This window comes from Nannospalax galili, unplaced genomic scaffold (assembly GCF_000622305.1).
Source record: "Nannospalax galili isolate Female #2095 unplaced genomic scaffold, S.galili_v1.0 scaffold406, whole genome shotgun sequence".
Taxonomy (NCBI): Eukaryota; Metazoa; Chordata; class Mammalia; order Rodentia; family Spalacidae; genus Nannospalax; species Nannospalax galili.
The window spans coordinates 7,487,570-7,503,148 of record NW_008357033.1 but is presented as its reverse complement, the minus strand read 5'-3'; the positions used below and the strand labels follow the sequence as shown (position 1 = coordinate 7,503,148).

The window sequence follows — 15,579 nt, the reverse complement described above, 5'->3', positions numbered from 1 at the left end:
CCTCTGCCTCCTGAGTGCTGGGATTAAAAGCGTGTGCCACCACACCCAGCTTCCTCTTTTTTAAAAAACAATTATTAGCTGGGCGTGTTGGCACAAGCCTTTAATCCCAGCACTCGGGAGGCAGAGGCAGGCGGATCTCTGCGAGTTCAATTCCAGCCCGATCCACATAGTGGGATCCATGACAACTTGGGCTTTATGGAGTCCCTGACTCCAAAAAATTTTTTTTTATTTATTATTTTTATTTTATGTGTGTGAGTGTGTTGCCTGCATGTATGTGAGTGCACCCGTGTTGTGTGGTGCCGCAGAGGTCAGAAGAGGGCTTTGGATTCCTCTGGAACTGGAGTTAAGGATGGTTCATAGCCGTCATGTATGTGCTGGGAATCGAACCCGGGTCCTCTGCAAGAGCAGTCAGTGCTCTTGACTGCTGAACCATGAAACCTGTGACATTTTTCATTTCCTCTTTTAAGTGCTGACAATTTAAATATTTCCTCCAGGGCTGGAGAGATGGCTCAGTGGTTAAGAACACTGTTCTTGCAGAAGACCCGGGTTTCAATCCCAGCACCCATATGGGAGCTAACAACTGTCCAAAACTCCAGTTCCAGGGGATCTGACAACCTCTTCTGTCCTCTGCAGGTATTGCACGACACAGGTGCAATGTGTGTAACATGCAGGCAATACACGCATACATATAAAATAAAAATTAAAAAAAAATAAATATTTCCCCCAAATGTCTTCTTTCTTGACTATAATTTTTCTGCATTACATTCTGAAAAATGAGACAATACTGAAAAATGCCTAAATACTTACACTTACCTTACCCCTTCCTGATAGTGGAAGATGAAATGTTTGTTTGTGGGGTTTTTTGTTTTGTTTGTTTTTTCTTTTTGAGTCAGGGTCTCACTATGTAACCCTGGCTGGCCTGGAGCCCACTATTTAGATCACCAAGCTGGCCTGGAACTCACAGAAATCCACCTATCTCTGCCTCTCGAGTGCTGGGATTAAAGATATGTACTGCCAGGCCTTTGAAGATAAAATTGTAGCTTTTCTTGTGGATGTGTTCAGTCTTTTCCTGTGTGTCTGTAACAAGTAGTATTCCTTCTCTGTTTCTTACTTAATATTTATACTTGCTTTTCAGCTTTTCCTAAAAGGACTCCTGTACCCCCTGGAAGAGCTCAAGGAAGACCAGTGAAGGCAAGTCTACAGCCCTTCATAGCCTTTGAAGTTAACTTGGTTCATGGAGAAAAGCCTTGGCTAGCATAGCTATCAATAAACAAAAAACTTGGAAAGAAAAAGGAATAAAAACTCATGCATAATTTATATACAATTGTAGGATGACTTTGTGGCACACTTTTAAACATTTGTTGGATTTTAATAACAATTTTCCCATTCCTTATATTAATTATTAGAGCAATTTGTTTCCCGAGTGTGAACTTACACTGTTTTATGTTTTAGCAAAACTTGGTAGAGAAACTAATTGTTGAAAATTCTAAGAATTTAGAAACATGATGGGAAATGTGTGGTCTTTAGGTGGCTACTTCTTCCTTGTCTTGTCCCATCTTTGGGACTCACTTCTTTCCAGTGCTGTTTTGTTCCTCATTCTTTTTTCCCACCCCCTCTAGTTTACTTATAAGAATGTGACATTTTGCAGGTGAATGAATAAAAGAAAAGCCAATTGAACCTTGTTATGGTAAACCAGGGATCTAAATATAGTTAATTGAGTTTCTTCATAAACTGAGCAACAGTTACTACTCATTCAAACTTTCTTTTCTTAGAGAAAAAAGTATATATGAGGGTGTCCTAAAATTTTTTGAGATTGATGGGTTCCTAGATTGTTGGATTCCTGGAGTGTCAACATTCTTATTATCAGAATTTTATGGGGTTATTGTAGTACTTTTGCCTAGTACTTAACCTTCCTAAACATCTGGTACACACTGAACTGGGGCCTTAGATTTTCTATACAGAGACCTGAAAACAGTCTAAACTGACCATGCTCTTTATGTGGTATTACATCAGGTCATAGCTGCACCACTACCAGTTACATTTTATAATCAGAATGGTGGAATCTTCAGAGTTCTTAATCGCAGTCTAGCACTTAAAGCCCAGTTTAAGTTTGTTTATGGCTCCCTGCTCTGTGAGCCTGTGCTCATTAGTGTTATGTAGTTTTAAGGTAAGTCTTGCTTTTAGAAGTCCTGGAATGTATTACTTAGTCTTTCCAGCTATGAGAGCCTTGGTTTAAAGTCTTACCCTGCAATCCTTGGCTTGGAAATCAACGTTGTGTTGCAGGTTTCCCTAGGGATTGCCTGCATCTCTTTGTAATCAGTCATTTCAATTAAGAAAAAAAATAAACGATGTACAAATGCTAGTGAAATCTCAGATGAAGTTACTGACATTTAAAATGTACCACACTTTCCATTTTTAGATAGAGAGCCAACAAGCCAGGCACTGTGGCTCATGCCTTTAATCCAAGTACTCGGGAGGCAGAAGCAGGTGGATCTCTGTGAGTTCAAGGCCAGCCTGGTCTACATAGTGAGCTCCAAGCCAGTTGAGGGTACAAGGAGACCTTGCCTCAAGAAGACAAAAACAAACAACAAAGCCAGGCTTTGTGGCACATGCCTTTAATCCCAGCACTTGGGAGGCAGAGGTAGGCGGGTCTTTGTGAATTTGAGACCAGCCTGGTCTACATTGTGAGTTCCAGGCCAGCTGGTGCTGCAGAGAGACCCTATCTCAAAAAGACCAAAAAAAAAAAAAAAAAAAAAAAAAAAAAAAAAAGCCAACAGATCGTTAGTTGATTAATACTGCCCCAGATGTGCTGAGTGGTAAATTCCCAACACCTTTGTGTATGAGACAAGTCAGTCATTAGTACTCAGCTACAATAATATCTTTCTTTTATTCATGGTATCTTCTAATCTGATAGGATAAACTGACTTTATCCATTTTACCTACAACAATAACAAAATCAATTGTACTGTTTAGCTAATACAATGTAAATAAGGAAAATCACTAACTGCCTCTTAGTTATCAGCCTGATAACAACCCTTACATATTCTCAGTCTAAGTAGCAGAGTGTGAGAAGAGAGTAGCTCATGCATGTACACTGTTACTAGGTTATCTTGGTCACACAGCCCTTTTTCTATGAGATTAATATAATTAAGTGGCTATTAGTCTAGCAGGCAAACTCATGAGGGAAGGTCAGGATAATTGAGCTTGTATATTATAGGCAAAACTTTTGCTCACAAAGAGCCCCAGAAAATTGTGTTAGGTCTAGACCAACACGAGTTCATTTCTTGGCCATCTCAGTGTACGGTTAGGAAAAGAATACAAGGCCATGGTGGGATGACAGGATTTCTGTGGGGCTGCAAAGCATTTCAGGGAAGGGCAGTGAGATTTCCCATTCAAATGGGAACTGCTCTCAGTTCCTCCTTGAGGAAGAAAGTATTTAGGCACAAACAGTATTTAGGCAGTAGGAAGGTATTGGTTGGAGATGCACATCTTTAACCTTACCATGCTTATGCTTTTGAGTTGTGAAGAGCCAGCAGATAAGGAAAAAAGCATGAAGGAACAGGGACTGCAGAGCCACAGTGTCAGTGACCACATAATAGCAAGAAGGTCTGAGAGTAGTCATCAGGATGTGAACTCAGTGGGTCTGCATTCCTGTTCCTCAGCTCTAGCCTGTGTTCACAGTGAGCCACTTGGAGGCAGTAGGCCACATACCCCAGAAGGTCCTCATGCGCTTCAGTGGCAGTGGCAGATTGTTCAGGGTCCTTGCTGTATATAATGTAGGGAGTTTACAGTCTTCTCAATCGAAGAACTAATGGAACACATGGAAGAACCGTGTCATGTTTTGTCCTCGATCCTAGTTTCTATGCATGTTTATATATTTGTATAAACTCAATAAAAAACTTATTTTTTTAAAAAAAGAAATTGTCCCTTACTACCCACCTTTTCCCCTTCGCATGTGATTTCAGTAGCTGTGGCAATCTGCTGACTCATTTTCAGCTTCCTCTTAGCTTCTTGTATTTAATATTGGCTTATGATTGCTATTTGACCTTTGACCTTTCATTTTTCTTTAGTCTTCCATCACTCACTGTGTTACTTCTTTGTTTTTGACTTTCGTAGATATATGGGAAGCTTCTGACAGGAATGAGAAAGGGATTTCTTTGAATCTCTTTCTTTCTGCACCCCCCTTTTTTAAAAAAAACAACAACAACAACAAAACCAATAAAATTTTCCTATATAACCCAGACCAGACTGGAGCTTGTATAGTTCAGGCTGACATGGAACTGAGGATCCTCCCTCCTTAACCCTAGGATTGTAGATGTGCCCCACCCGACCACACCCAGCCTGAATCTCCTTTCTTGACAGCTGGTATTCAGCAGAGCCATATTCTCTCTGAAAACTGATATTGTCTAGATTGCTTCTCTGTTAGGACCAGAAAGGTTATCTGTGCTTTGGTAGATAATTCAGTGTACAAGACTTTTCTTTCTTTTGTCCTCCCAAAAGAGCAAACCTGTCCCATCTAATTACCATTGAATTTGATGAATATGAATGGTAACAAGGAATTCCAGTTTTTCATTAAAATCCACAGAGATTGGGATATCCCTCTCTCACTGTTCTTTGAATGTGCTGAGTTTCAGCATGTGGATACTTAGCTGTGATTATAAATGAAAGGAATGCAATTGCTTCAGCTAGACTAAACATATTGGATGGTCTGTTCTCTTGATTTTCTAAGCAGGGCTGGGTGTTCTGCCAACTGCTATTATGGTGTCCATTCCAAGATGGTCCCCTAGTATCCAGTTCTTTTTCTTTTTCTTTTCTTTTTTTTTTTTTTTTTTTTTTTTTTTTATCTTTTTGAGACGTGGTCTCCCTGTATCCCCAGCTGGCCTAGAACTCACTATGTAGACCAGGCTGGCCTTGAGCTCACAGAGATCCACCTGCCTCTGCCTCCGAGTGCTGGTATTAAAGGCATGTGCCACCACGGCCAGCCCCAATTTTTAATAAATTCAAATTTGTAAGGGTATTTTTTAAAGCATTGTTATTTTCATTTCCTGTGTACTTCTGGGCTTTTTATTCTAGAAAATATCATAACCCATTATCTGAAAGACTATCTTTTAATCTTCTGATTAAAGATGGCTTAATGATAGTGCTTATTTGTTTGGCTAGCTGCATGTTTTTCTTTTAACAGTAGTGTTTCTGCATTTCTGCATGGATGTCTGATACCTGGTTTTTTCCTTTTTCTTTTTTTCTTTTCCTTTTTTTTAACATTAGGTAGGCATGAAGCCTCCGTCTCACAGCTGCATGCATAGTCACTGGTGAAGCAAATGCCTACCTAATTTGACAGTCTCAGTATGTTTAAAAATTTTTGAGTTTGCAAATAAGCTTATTAAGCTTACTGATGGAGCCTTCCAGCAGTGAACAGTTATATGAGGACCCTGATCCTGGAGGCAGATCCCAAGATGGAGAGGCCAGAAGGCAGACAGAATCAGAACAAAAGTTATCTAAAATGACCCACAATGCTCTGGAGAACATTAATGTGATTGGCCAAGGCTTGAAGCATCTCTTCCAGCATCAGCGCAGGAGGTCGTCAGTGTCTCCACACGATGTGCAGCAGATTCAGACAGATCCAGAACCTGAAGTGGATCTGGACACCCAGAATGCATGTGCTGAGATTGATGGTGTTTCCACCCACCCCACAGCTCTGAATCGAGTTCTGCAGCAGATCCGTGTGCCACCCAAGATGAAGAGAGGGACAAGCTTGCATAGTAGGCGGGGCAAGTCAGAGGCCCCAAAGGGAAGTCCTCAGATCAACAGGAAATCTGGCCAGGAGGTGGCAGCTGTTATACAGTCAGGCCGACCCAGGTCTTCATCCACAACTGATGCTCCTACCAGCTCCGTTGTGATGGAAATAGCTTGTGCTGCTGCTGCTGTGTGTCTGCCAGGAGAGGAGGCAATTACTGATCGGGTAAGCCTGTTGGATTTCTGTTAACTTGCTGTTCTATTACAGACTTATGTGCTTGCACACACACAACCCTAAAACAAATGGTCAGTTGATTTTCTAGTGTAATCCTTGTGTTGGAAAGCCACCTGCTGGTACCTTAGACAACTGCTACAGAACTAGTCCAGTTTTTAAAGTAGATTTTTGATTTTTTTTGTTTGTTTGTTTTGTTTTGGTCTTTTTGAGACAGGGTCTCCCTGTAGCTCCAGCTGTCCTTATTTAGTTAGATTTAAAAAAAAGTCATAAGCTAGGTTTGATAGCACACATCTGTAATCCCAGTAATGGGGAAGGGGAAGACAAGAGGGTCAGGAGTTCAAGGATAGCCTTGGCTATATACTGAGTCTGAATCCAAATATGTTTTAGGCCAGCCTGGGCTATATGAGATTAAAAAAAAAGAAATTAATTCATATTTATTTGTACCCATGTGTAAAACATGGCTTTCATCTTGTAATAGAATTAGTTAGAACGATCATGGCATGTTGATCACAAAGGTTCTGGGTTTTTTGATTTTTAATTAATTTGTTTGTACATGTATACATCGCTGTGTGGGTAGAGCTCAGAACCCATATATGGGTTCTAGGAATTGAACTCAGGATGTCAGGATTGACAGCAAGCAATTTTACCTGCTGAACCATCTCATTGGCCCTTGTTTTTTTTTGTTGTTGTTGTTGAGACAGGGTCTTTTGTAACCTAGCCTGGCCTCAGACTATGTAGCAGAGGATGAATTTGAAGTTCAGAATTCCTGCTTCTGCCTCCCAGGTGCTGGAATAGGAGGAATATTATAGGCATATACCGCAATACCGAGTTTATGCAGCGCTAAGGATTTAACCAGGAACCCTCCTTGTACATTCTAGGCAAACACTCCACCAACTGAGCTGCCCATTCCAAAGGTTCTGTTTTCCTTTTTCTTTTTAGGTTTATTGATGCCAATTTTTTCCCTGTAGAAAAAACTTATTAACATGCCCAAACTGCTATAAAGCTATGAAGGTAGTGTCATTTCTGCGTATGTACATAATACATGTGTGCTGTGTAAACTTGACCAACTTCTGTGAGAGGATCATTTTTGAATTTACAAAGGCAGGTTGGCAAGAAATTTTTGTTTCTCAAAAATACTTTGTGTTTAAGGTTTTAAAAGCTAAATGTCAGGGCTGGAAAAATGGCTCAGCAGTTAAGAGCACTGACTGCCCTTGCAGAGGACCCGGGTTTGATTCCCAGCACCCACGTGGCGGCTGTGAAAGGTCCTTAACTCCAGTTCCAGGGGAATCCAAAGCCCTCTTCTGACCTCTTTGGCATTGTACGACACGGGTGCACTAACATACATGCAGACCGTACACTCATACACATAAAATAAAAATTTGAAAAAAAGCTAAATGTCAGGCATGTTGGCACATATCTTTAATCTGGACAAAGAGACAAATGACCCTTGAGTTCAAGGCCAGCTTGGTCAGCATAATCAGTTCCAGGCCAGCCAGGGTTACATGGATGAGACCCTGTCTCAAAAATGAAACAAAACAAATCAGAACTTAAAACAAAAAGCTAAAGGTTTTCAATTTGAAATAGACATATATTCAGTGTAGAAAACTTCAAAAATATGGAAAGTAAAGAAACAATAAAAATAACTATTGCCAATATTGTGGTATGTTTTCTCAGCATATTGGTTACCTTTGAAAGCTGTAGTGAAAGAAATTTAAATTCATTTTTTATTCAGCTTTATTAATGTAAATAAAACTAGCAGCTCATTAAACGCATAATTTTGTCATCTTTTCCATTAAAACCCTGTCTTCAGCAATTTCATATATTCATAATTGTATAATATCAAGACACATCTTGCTGGGATACCATAGTTTATTAGTCATTTTTATATATTGTTAGAGACTATGAAAATACTTAAATTGCCATAAAATATCTTAATACTTGAGATATTGAGAGATAGGTGGGTACCTTATGGTATGTGCTGATAATTGTAATGATAGCTACCATTTGTTGTATGCTTATGATGTGGCAGGAAGTGTGTTTAAATACATATAATTTTCTCTTTGATTCTCAAACAGCCCTATACTTTGTTTTGATAGACTGTTTTCTCATTTTTTGATGATACAGCAGAAACTTAGGGAAGTTAAGTGTGCCCATGGTTTCATAACTAGCCTGTTTCACAACTGAGATATCTCAGAGCTTAAGTAATCAAGACTATTTATACATGAATATAGACAAGGTCTTACTATGTAGCTCTGGTTGGCCTGGAACTCACAATGTAGACCAGGCTGGTTGCAGACTCAAAGACATCTGCCTTCTGAGTTCTAGGATTAAAGGCATGTACCACCACCATGCCCAAACTTCAAATATTAATTTTTACTAGATACATTTCATAACTACTGTGTCCTGCATACCATCTAGTTTTAAAGATTGATTTTACTCCTGTACCATATTGTCTCCATAATTTTGTGTTGGATGTTGGGTTATCCTTAGGAGATATAAAAAAAATACAGGAACGTCATGTTTTCCTTTTGTACTTTATTAACGTGTGTGTATTACACAATTAGTAAATGGCATTCAGTTATGAAAATTCAGATGGTCTTATTTCAGACTCTTCTGTCCAAATAAAGATTATTCCTATTTTACCTACTATTCGTGTTTAAAGTTCTCTTCGATATCTTTGAAAACTTTCTGATCCTAAACCCAAGGAACTTTAGTGTACATGTATGGACATACAGCAAAAGATGTAAGGCTGTATGTTTAAGATAAATGGTACACTGAGAAAAGAAAATTCATTTTGAAAGAAGAAACAATGGAGGAAGAAGTGTGTTTTGATTTGGGATAGGCCTGAGAAATAGAATCCAGATAGATACAAAAGTATACTAGTGTAAGAGAAAGGAGTTAGTTAAGACAGGGGAATATGATGAAAAAGGGGAAAAAAATCATTGATGGATGGCCAGTTGATTAGGGTGACTAAGAAGCATGCCTATTGGCTGCCTCAGGGCCTTATTAGAATGAAAGGGGAGTAAACTTTCCTTTTCATTTCATATCTATTCAACATGTTTGATCAAACTATGAGTACCTGTTATATATATGATATTCTGGAAAATGCTGTGGTAGATATTCACATATGTAACACCTGACTTGGCTCTGAAAAGTATTTTAAACTAGTAGGATGGTGGTGGCCATACTTTTTAGAGTACCAAGCATATATAAGACCAAAGAAAAATCTTATATGAAGTTTCCTATAAAGAAATGAGAGAGAAATAAAACATGTAAGTAAAATGCACAGTACTAGAGTTGCAAAGAAGGCTAAGAACTCTCTAAGTAGAAGGACAGGGAAGACCTTGCCAAGAGTATGCTTTGGAAGCATATCTAAGAATGTGAAAGACCAAACTGGGCCACTTAGGTTTGTGGGAAAAGGGCCTGCTAGGCAGAAGGAAGAGCAAATGGAAATGTTCCAGAGGCCTAAACAATAAAGAAAATTTACTGAAGTAGTTTTTGTTAGCCTTAAGGTAAAATGATAGCTTACTTCCTGGCTAGAGAAATAACCTTTGTGCATTTGTGTCAGGTGGGTGAGGAACAATACTCAAGTATTTGTAGGGCTGGGGAAATGGCTCCACCAAGCACAGGGACTTGAGTTCAGTCCTTCAGAATCTACATAAAAAAGCCAAATGCAAGGCTGGACAGGCTGGTGGCCCATGCCTTTAATCCCAGCACTTGGGAGGCAGAGGCAGGTGGATCTCTGTGAGTTCAAGGTTAGCCTAGCCTACATAGCAAGTTCCAGGTCAGCTGGGGCTATAGGGACACCTTGTCTCAAAAATACCGAAAAAAAAAAAAAAAAAAAAAAAAAAAAAAAAAAAAAAAAAAAGAAAAGAAAAGAAAAGAAAGAAAGGGAGGGAGAGAGGGAAGGAAGGAAGGCCAAATGCAGTAGCAGCACTTGACCTGTAATCCCAGTGCTGAGTTGGTAAAGACAGAAAGATTCCTGGGACTTGCTGGCCAGCTTGTCTAGTTAAATTGGTGAGTTCTAGGTTGAGTGAGAGACCCTGTCTCAAAAAATTAAGTGGAGGGACTGGAGAGATGGCTCAGTGGATAGGATTGCTTGCTATGCAAGCATGAGGACCTGAGTTCAAATCCCCAGCACCCATGTAAAAGTTGGGTGTGGGCACATGTTCACCTGTAACCCCAGTGGGTGAAAAGAGGAGGATTTCTGGGGCTTACTGGTTACCAGCTTAGCTCTAGGTTCAATAAAAGACCCCACCTCAAGGAATAAGGCAGACAGTGATAGGGCAGGACATCTGATTTCCCCCACTGGCCTCTGCTTGCATGGGGATGCACCACACTCACACACATACACAGATATTAGGTACAGTAAGATACCCAATATTGACCTCTAGCCTCCACACATGTACATAAAAGAATTTGATGTAGAAGTATTATTTAAACTTCTTTTTGGTGATTTGACCTATATAGACTTATCTATAACTATCATCATCTTGTCTATTCTAAGGTATTTATTTGTTCAGGTCACCTAGCCCCAAACCATATTTGTTCTCTTTATTACATGCTACATATGTACATGTATGAATACACACAAATACTTATATTATTCAGACAAATTTCTGAATGTAGTATGCAGATCTGAACTTTTTCATTCATTTTCTTTATAATAAAAAACTAGTCTAACAATTTAAAAAAGATTTAAATTGAGAGAGAGAGAATGTGAAGAGAGAGTGCATGTACATGTTTGGCCTGTGGAGGCCAGAGGCCTTGGCTCACCTTCAAGCTGGAATTACAGATGGTTGTGAGCCTCCTGATGTGGGTCCTGGGAACTGAACCAGGTGCTCTGGAAGAGCAGCATGTACTCTGAACTACTGAGCCATTTTTCCAGCTCCTCTACCAATTAAAAAATATCTCCTAAATATCTAAATATCCCTAAATTGTAGATTTGCACTTTGAGATATGAAAGATACCAAGGTCATGTTACTGACATATTATCAAAGACCTTACAGTGTTATTGAGGCAAGAGTTAAATAAGTGGCAATTTAAGAAGGCACACATCTTTAGTCCCAGAACTCAGGGGACAGAGGCATGTAGATCTCCGTGAGTTTAAGGCCATCCTAGTCTACATAGTGAGTTCTAGGCCAGCTGGGGAATACAGAGACCCTGTCTCAAAAAAAAAAAAAAAAAAAAAAAAAAGCAGCAAAGCTGTGTGATGTAATGTCACCAGACCCAGAAGTCAAGAGCTATGGTTTTAGAATCTAGTTCTGTTTCTATTATTAAATATCAGTGTGACCTTAAGGAAATTCAACTCTCTAGGTTTCATTTCCTTAGTTCCAAGATGAGGTCATTGTAATAAATAATAGTTAATGTTACTTCTAGTTTGAAAATACTGTAAATTTGCTGTACTTCTCTCTTTTTTTATTTTTTTGACACACTTTGAAAATTAAAATAACTGCATAGCACAGTAGGATTAGCTGATGAGTTACTAAAGCTGATACAGTTTTCAGTCACTCACTATAGGCTCTGCTTTCCTCCCAGAGAATTCCACTGATCAATGTACATTGTGACTGGATTCCACCCTCAGCATTAACAAAGCTTAGGCAGGGAACAATACATCATCATATATTACTGAAATTAAGAGCAGTATAGGTCCAGAGAAGGAGGGCTAAGGGTAGAGGCAAGTTGCAGGGGCATTCTAGAGAATGTGTGCCTTACAAAATGGCTTAGGACTATGAGAACCTGTCAGAATACACCCTTTCCTTTGTAAGACTAAACACACTGAGGCAGCTAGATCTATGAGATTGAGCCATCCTGGTCTACATAATGAGTTCCAGGCCAACTGGGGCTATAGGGAAACCCTGTCTCAAAAACAAAACAAACGCTTGCAGATAATCACGTGTCAAAGTAATTGAGATACAAAGAAAAATAGTAAAAAACATTCCAAGACTCGATCTTAGCCAAAAGGCCAAGAAGCAATACCAAAACATCATAGCTGTCCTTTGGAGAGCTAGGACCACGCATATTAATTCTTCATATTCCACATAGAACCCTAGTGAGCAGGAGACAGACCTTCAAGAGACATGATAGAGAGAAGACTAGAGACATGTATGGGTGTGGATAGCTGGTTCTTAATATTTCAGTTAAGGAGAGGGCTTTGCTTTAGCAATGTGAATGTGAAACAGAATCACTGTATAATGTGATTTCTGAAAAGGAGGATTGCACATTGAAAATAATCATACTGGGTGTTTCGAATAGTTGTATTCAAGATGGAATAACAGGTGAGAGGACCCAGCTTGGGTATCAGAACTTATCTGTGAAGTAGCTGTCTTGAAGCATAGGAGGAATAATTTTGAATTTCAATGTTAGAAATAATTGATGTATATAAAGGTTCCCAGTGTAGTCCAAAGGTACCTTTGCCCAAAATCTAGTTAAAATACTGTACACTATGCTGCTGTTATAGTAGTAATTACCCAGGTCCTCTGCAAGAGCAGCCAGTGCTCTTAGCCACTGAGCCATCTCTCGAGCCCCTTAATAATGCCTTTTCCCCCCTGAAAAATCTAAAAATAACCTTAATTAGAAGGAAATGAGAAGATCATTGCAAACCTTAGATCTTCTGAAGAAAAAGTTTGAATTTATTGATCATGGTTCTTATTAACACTGATAAATTTAGAGTTCACTACATTATCTTCCTTTTTAGCGACAAATTTAGGCAACCAGTATATCTTTAATAAGTTATAGTGGGACTCTTTAGGGATTACTTACAATATGGATGGAGGAAAAGAGAATTTTTGTAATGCCTGGATATAACTGGAATATAAAGAGTAAGGGATTTGAAGGATATATATGTGTTCACATGGAGAAATCTCTGAAATAGAGTTAGTTGAACAATAAGCAAATTAAGTAAATCAGGTGTGCTGTTCTATGAAGAAAAGTCAGGTAGTAGAAAGGGTGATTGCTGTTGCTGTCCACCAGGTGGGGCCCTAGGCCAACTCAGGAGGTGCAGGTAAGAACTGAGAATATTTAGGTATGGGCTGGATTGAGCATCTGCTCTCGTAATTTTGTTAACATTTTATTTATCATTTTTATTTATGTTATGTGTGCTAAGTCTGCTTATATGTAAATGCACCTATGTTGTGCAGTGCCCTTGGAGATCAAAAGAGGGCACACATTTCCCCTGGAATAGGAGTTACAGATGATTGTTAGCCACTGTGTGGGTGCCAGAATTCGAACCCAGGTCCTCTGCAAGAGCAGCCAGTGCTCTTAACTACCAAGCCATCTCTCCATCCTCCTGCTCTTGTTATTTTGAACTGACTTGGCCACTAGAGTTGTGGAAAAGACAATAGAATATATAGGATTTAACAGTGTTAAAATTAGAAAAGATAAGATCGGACAGGGTCTCTCTATGTAGTCATCACTGGCCTGGAACTCATTACATGAACCAGGCTGGCCCTTAAACTAACAGAGATCTACCTGCTTTTGCTTCCAGAGTGCTGGGATTAAAGGTGTGCACCACCACATCAGGACAGCAAGTAACTTTTGGGGTTGTTAAAGTTCAGCTCTGACAGCTGGAGTGTGTGATTACACCTGTCCCTGAGCCCAGGTTTGTGTAGTATAAATATGTGGATGGTGAGGTCAGGGAAATGACTCAGTGGACAAAAGAATTTGCTGTAGAAGCCTAATCCTTTGGATCCCCAGAACCCATGCAAAAAGCTGGATGTGTGCTCCTCTGATAAGGGAGGTGATGTGGGAGACTTTCTGGCTAGCTGGCTAGGAGTATACAACACAGCAGCAGGGAAAAAAAAGCTCTGCCTCAAAACAAGGTGGGAGACAAGAACTGACTCTGGAAAGTTGTCCTCTGATAACGTGTGTCATGGCATGTGCTGTGGCACATGTGCGCACTCATTCTCTCACACACATTGTATCATACACCATAGATACTAAATAAAAGCAAATAAATGTGTAGGATGGTAGTCCCAGAGGATTTTATTTATCCTTAAAGATTTTATTCCCATGTTTAATAAGCTTCTTTTGAGTGGAAGTAGAGGTATAGAACATATATTATTTGTTAAATTTGTTATGCAAAATTTAATAGGTATATTTCTTTTCTTTTTTTGTGTATGTGTGGTCTTTTTGAGACAGGGGCTCCCTGTAGCCCCAGCTGTCCTGGAACTCACTATGTAGACCACGCTGGCCTTGAACTCACAGAGATCCACCTGCCTCTGCCTCCCGAGTGCTGGGATTAAAGGTGTGCGCCTTTGGGTCTTTTTGAAATAGGGTCTCCCTATAGCCCCAACTGGCCTGGAACTTGCTATGTAGACCAGACTGGCCTCAAACTCAGAGATCTGCCTGCCTCTGCCTGGGAGTGCTGGGATTAAAGGCCTGTGCCACCCCACCTGGCTAGGTATATTTCTTAAAATTTGTTTGCTTTCCTGGGCGTGGTAGCGCATGCCTTTAATTCCAGCACTCAGGAGGCAGAGGCAGGAGGATTTCTGTGAGTTTGAGGCCAGCTGGGGCTACAGGGAAACCCTGTCTCAAAAAGACCAAAAAAAAAAAAAAGTTTGCTTTTCAAATCTTAGTTATGTTCCCTTTGTTCAGAAACAGCAGATTTTATGAGGAATGAGCTGTTTGTGGTAATGCATGTTTGTAATCTCAGCACTTGTGAGGCTGAGGCAAGATCTGAGTTGGATGGCAGCCTGAATTACACAATAAGACTCTGCATAAAAAAACAAAAAATTGAATTTAACCTACTCTCCTTTGTCTCACAAACTAGTCACATGCTTTAGAGTAATCGGACCTCTAAATGGAATATAGCATGTGACCCAATTTCTGCTTTCCCCTTCTGTTCACAAGAGATTTGGGTAAATTATCAGTAACCTTGAGTTTTAGAAGTAAAGAGAATTTTGGTTTCCAAAGTTTACTACTCTTACTATCTGATACAAGGCCTTGCTTTCAAAGATTCTCAAATGGACACTCAGGGACAGACCATGATCATACATTATACAAAGTAATCTCTAGAACAGGTTGGGGTCACTCCAGGGATCACAGTGTAGCATTTAGCAAAAAGAACAGGCAGTTTTGGTAAGTCAGCACAATTTCAAAGGTTGATAATATGTGTTAAAAATATACTTACTGGGCTGAATGTGGTGGCGCACGCCTTTAATCCCAACACTTGGGAGGCAGAGGCAGGTGAATCTCTGTGAGTTTGAGGCCAGCCTGGTCTACCTAGTGAGTTCCAGGACAGGACAGCTCTGGCTACAGGGAGGCCCTGTCTCAAAAAAGACAAAAAAAAGGGGGGGGGGCAGGGCGGGGAACAACACCGACTTTTATTTTGATGTTATATCTTCACGACCTGTGATCCTATTGGTCAGTATGAGTAGACAGGCTTTCACTGAACTTTGATACTTTAGAATCACAATTAATATACATTCTGCATTAATATGTGTGTCATGCTTTGTATATAGATATGACTTTAAAATTTAGAATAACTTAAAATATATAAATGTTTGATTTTAAAATTAATTTGATGACAAATATTTTTATAAGAATTATCAAAGAATTAGTGGCTTATGTATACTCTAAAAATATTCCTTTAATTTTTATTGGAATATCAA

General features: G+C 39.5%; 1 protein-coding gene across 3 annotated transcripts in view; it reads left to right on the top strand.

Annotated features, from left to right (window-relative positions):
• Window positions 1-15,579, top strand: part of Tmcc1 (transmembrane and coiled-coil domain family 1) — a 255,608-nt gene that overhangs the window by 87,879 nt on the left and 152,150 nt on the right. For 2 of the 3 annotated variants that reach the window (XM_008854922.3, XM_029557106.1), the window contains 2 exons: window positions 1,136-1,191; window positions 5,266-5,959. In XM_008854922.3, the coding sequence (XP_008853144.1) occupies window positions 5,393-5,959 (567 nt within the window). In that variant the 5' untranslated portion in view covers window positions 1,136-1,191; window positions 5,266-5,392. The remainder of the gene's footprint in view (window positions 1-1,135; window positions 1,192-5,265; window positions 5,960-15,579) is intronic. The other variant, XM_029557107.1, reaches the window with a different exon arrangement.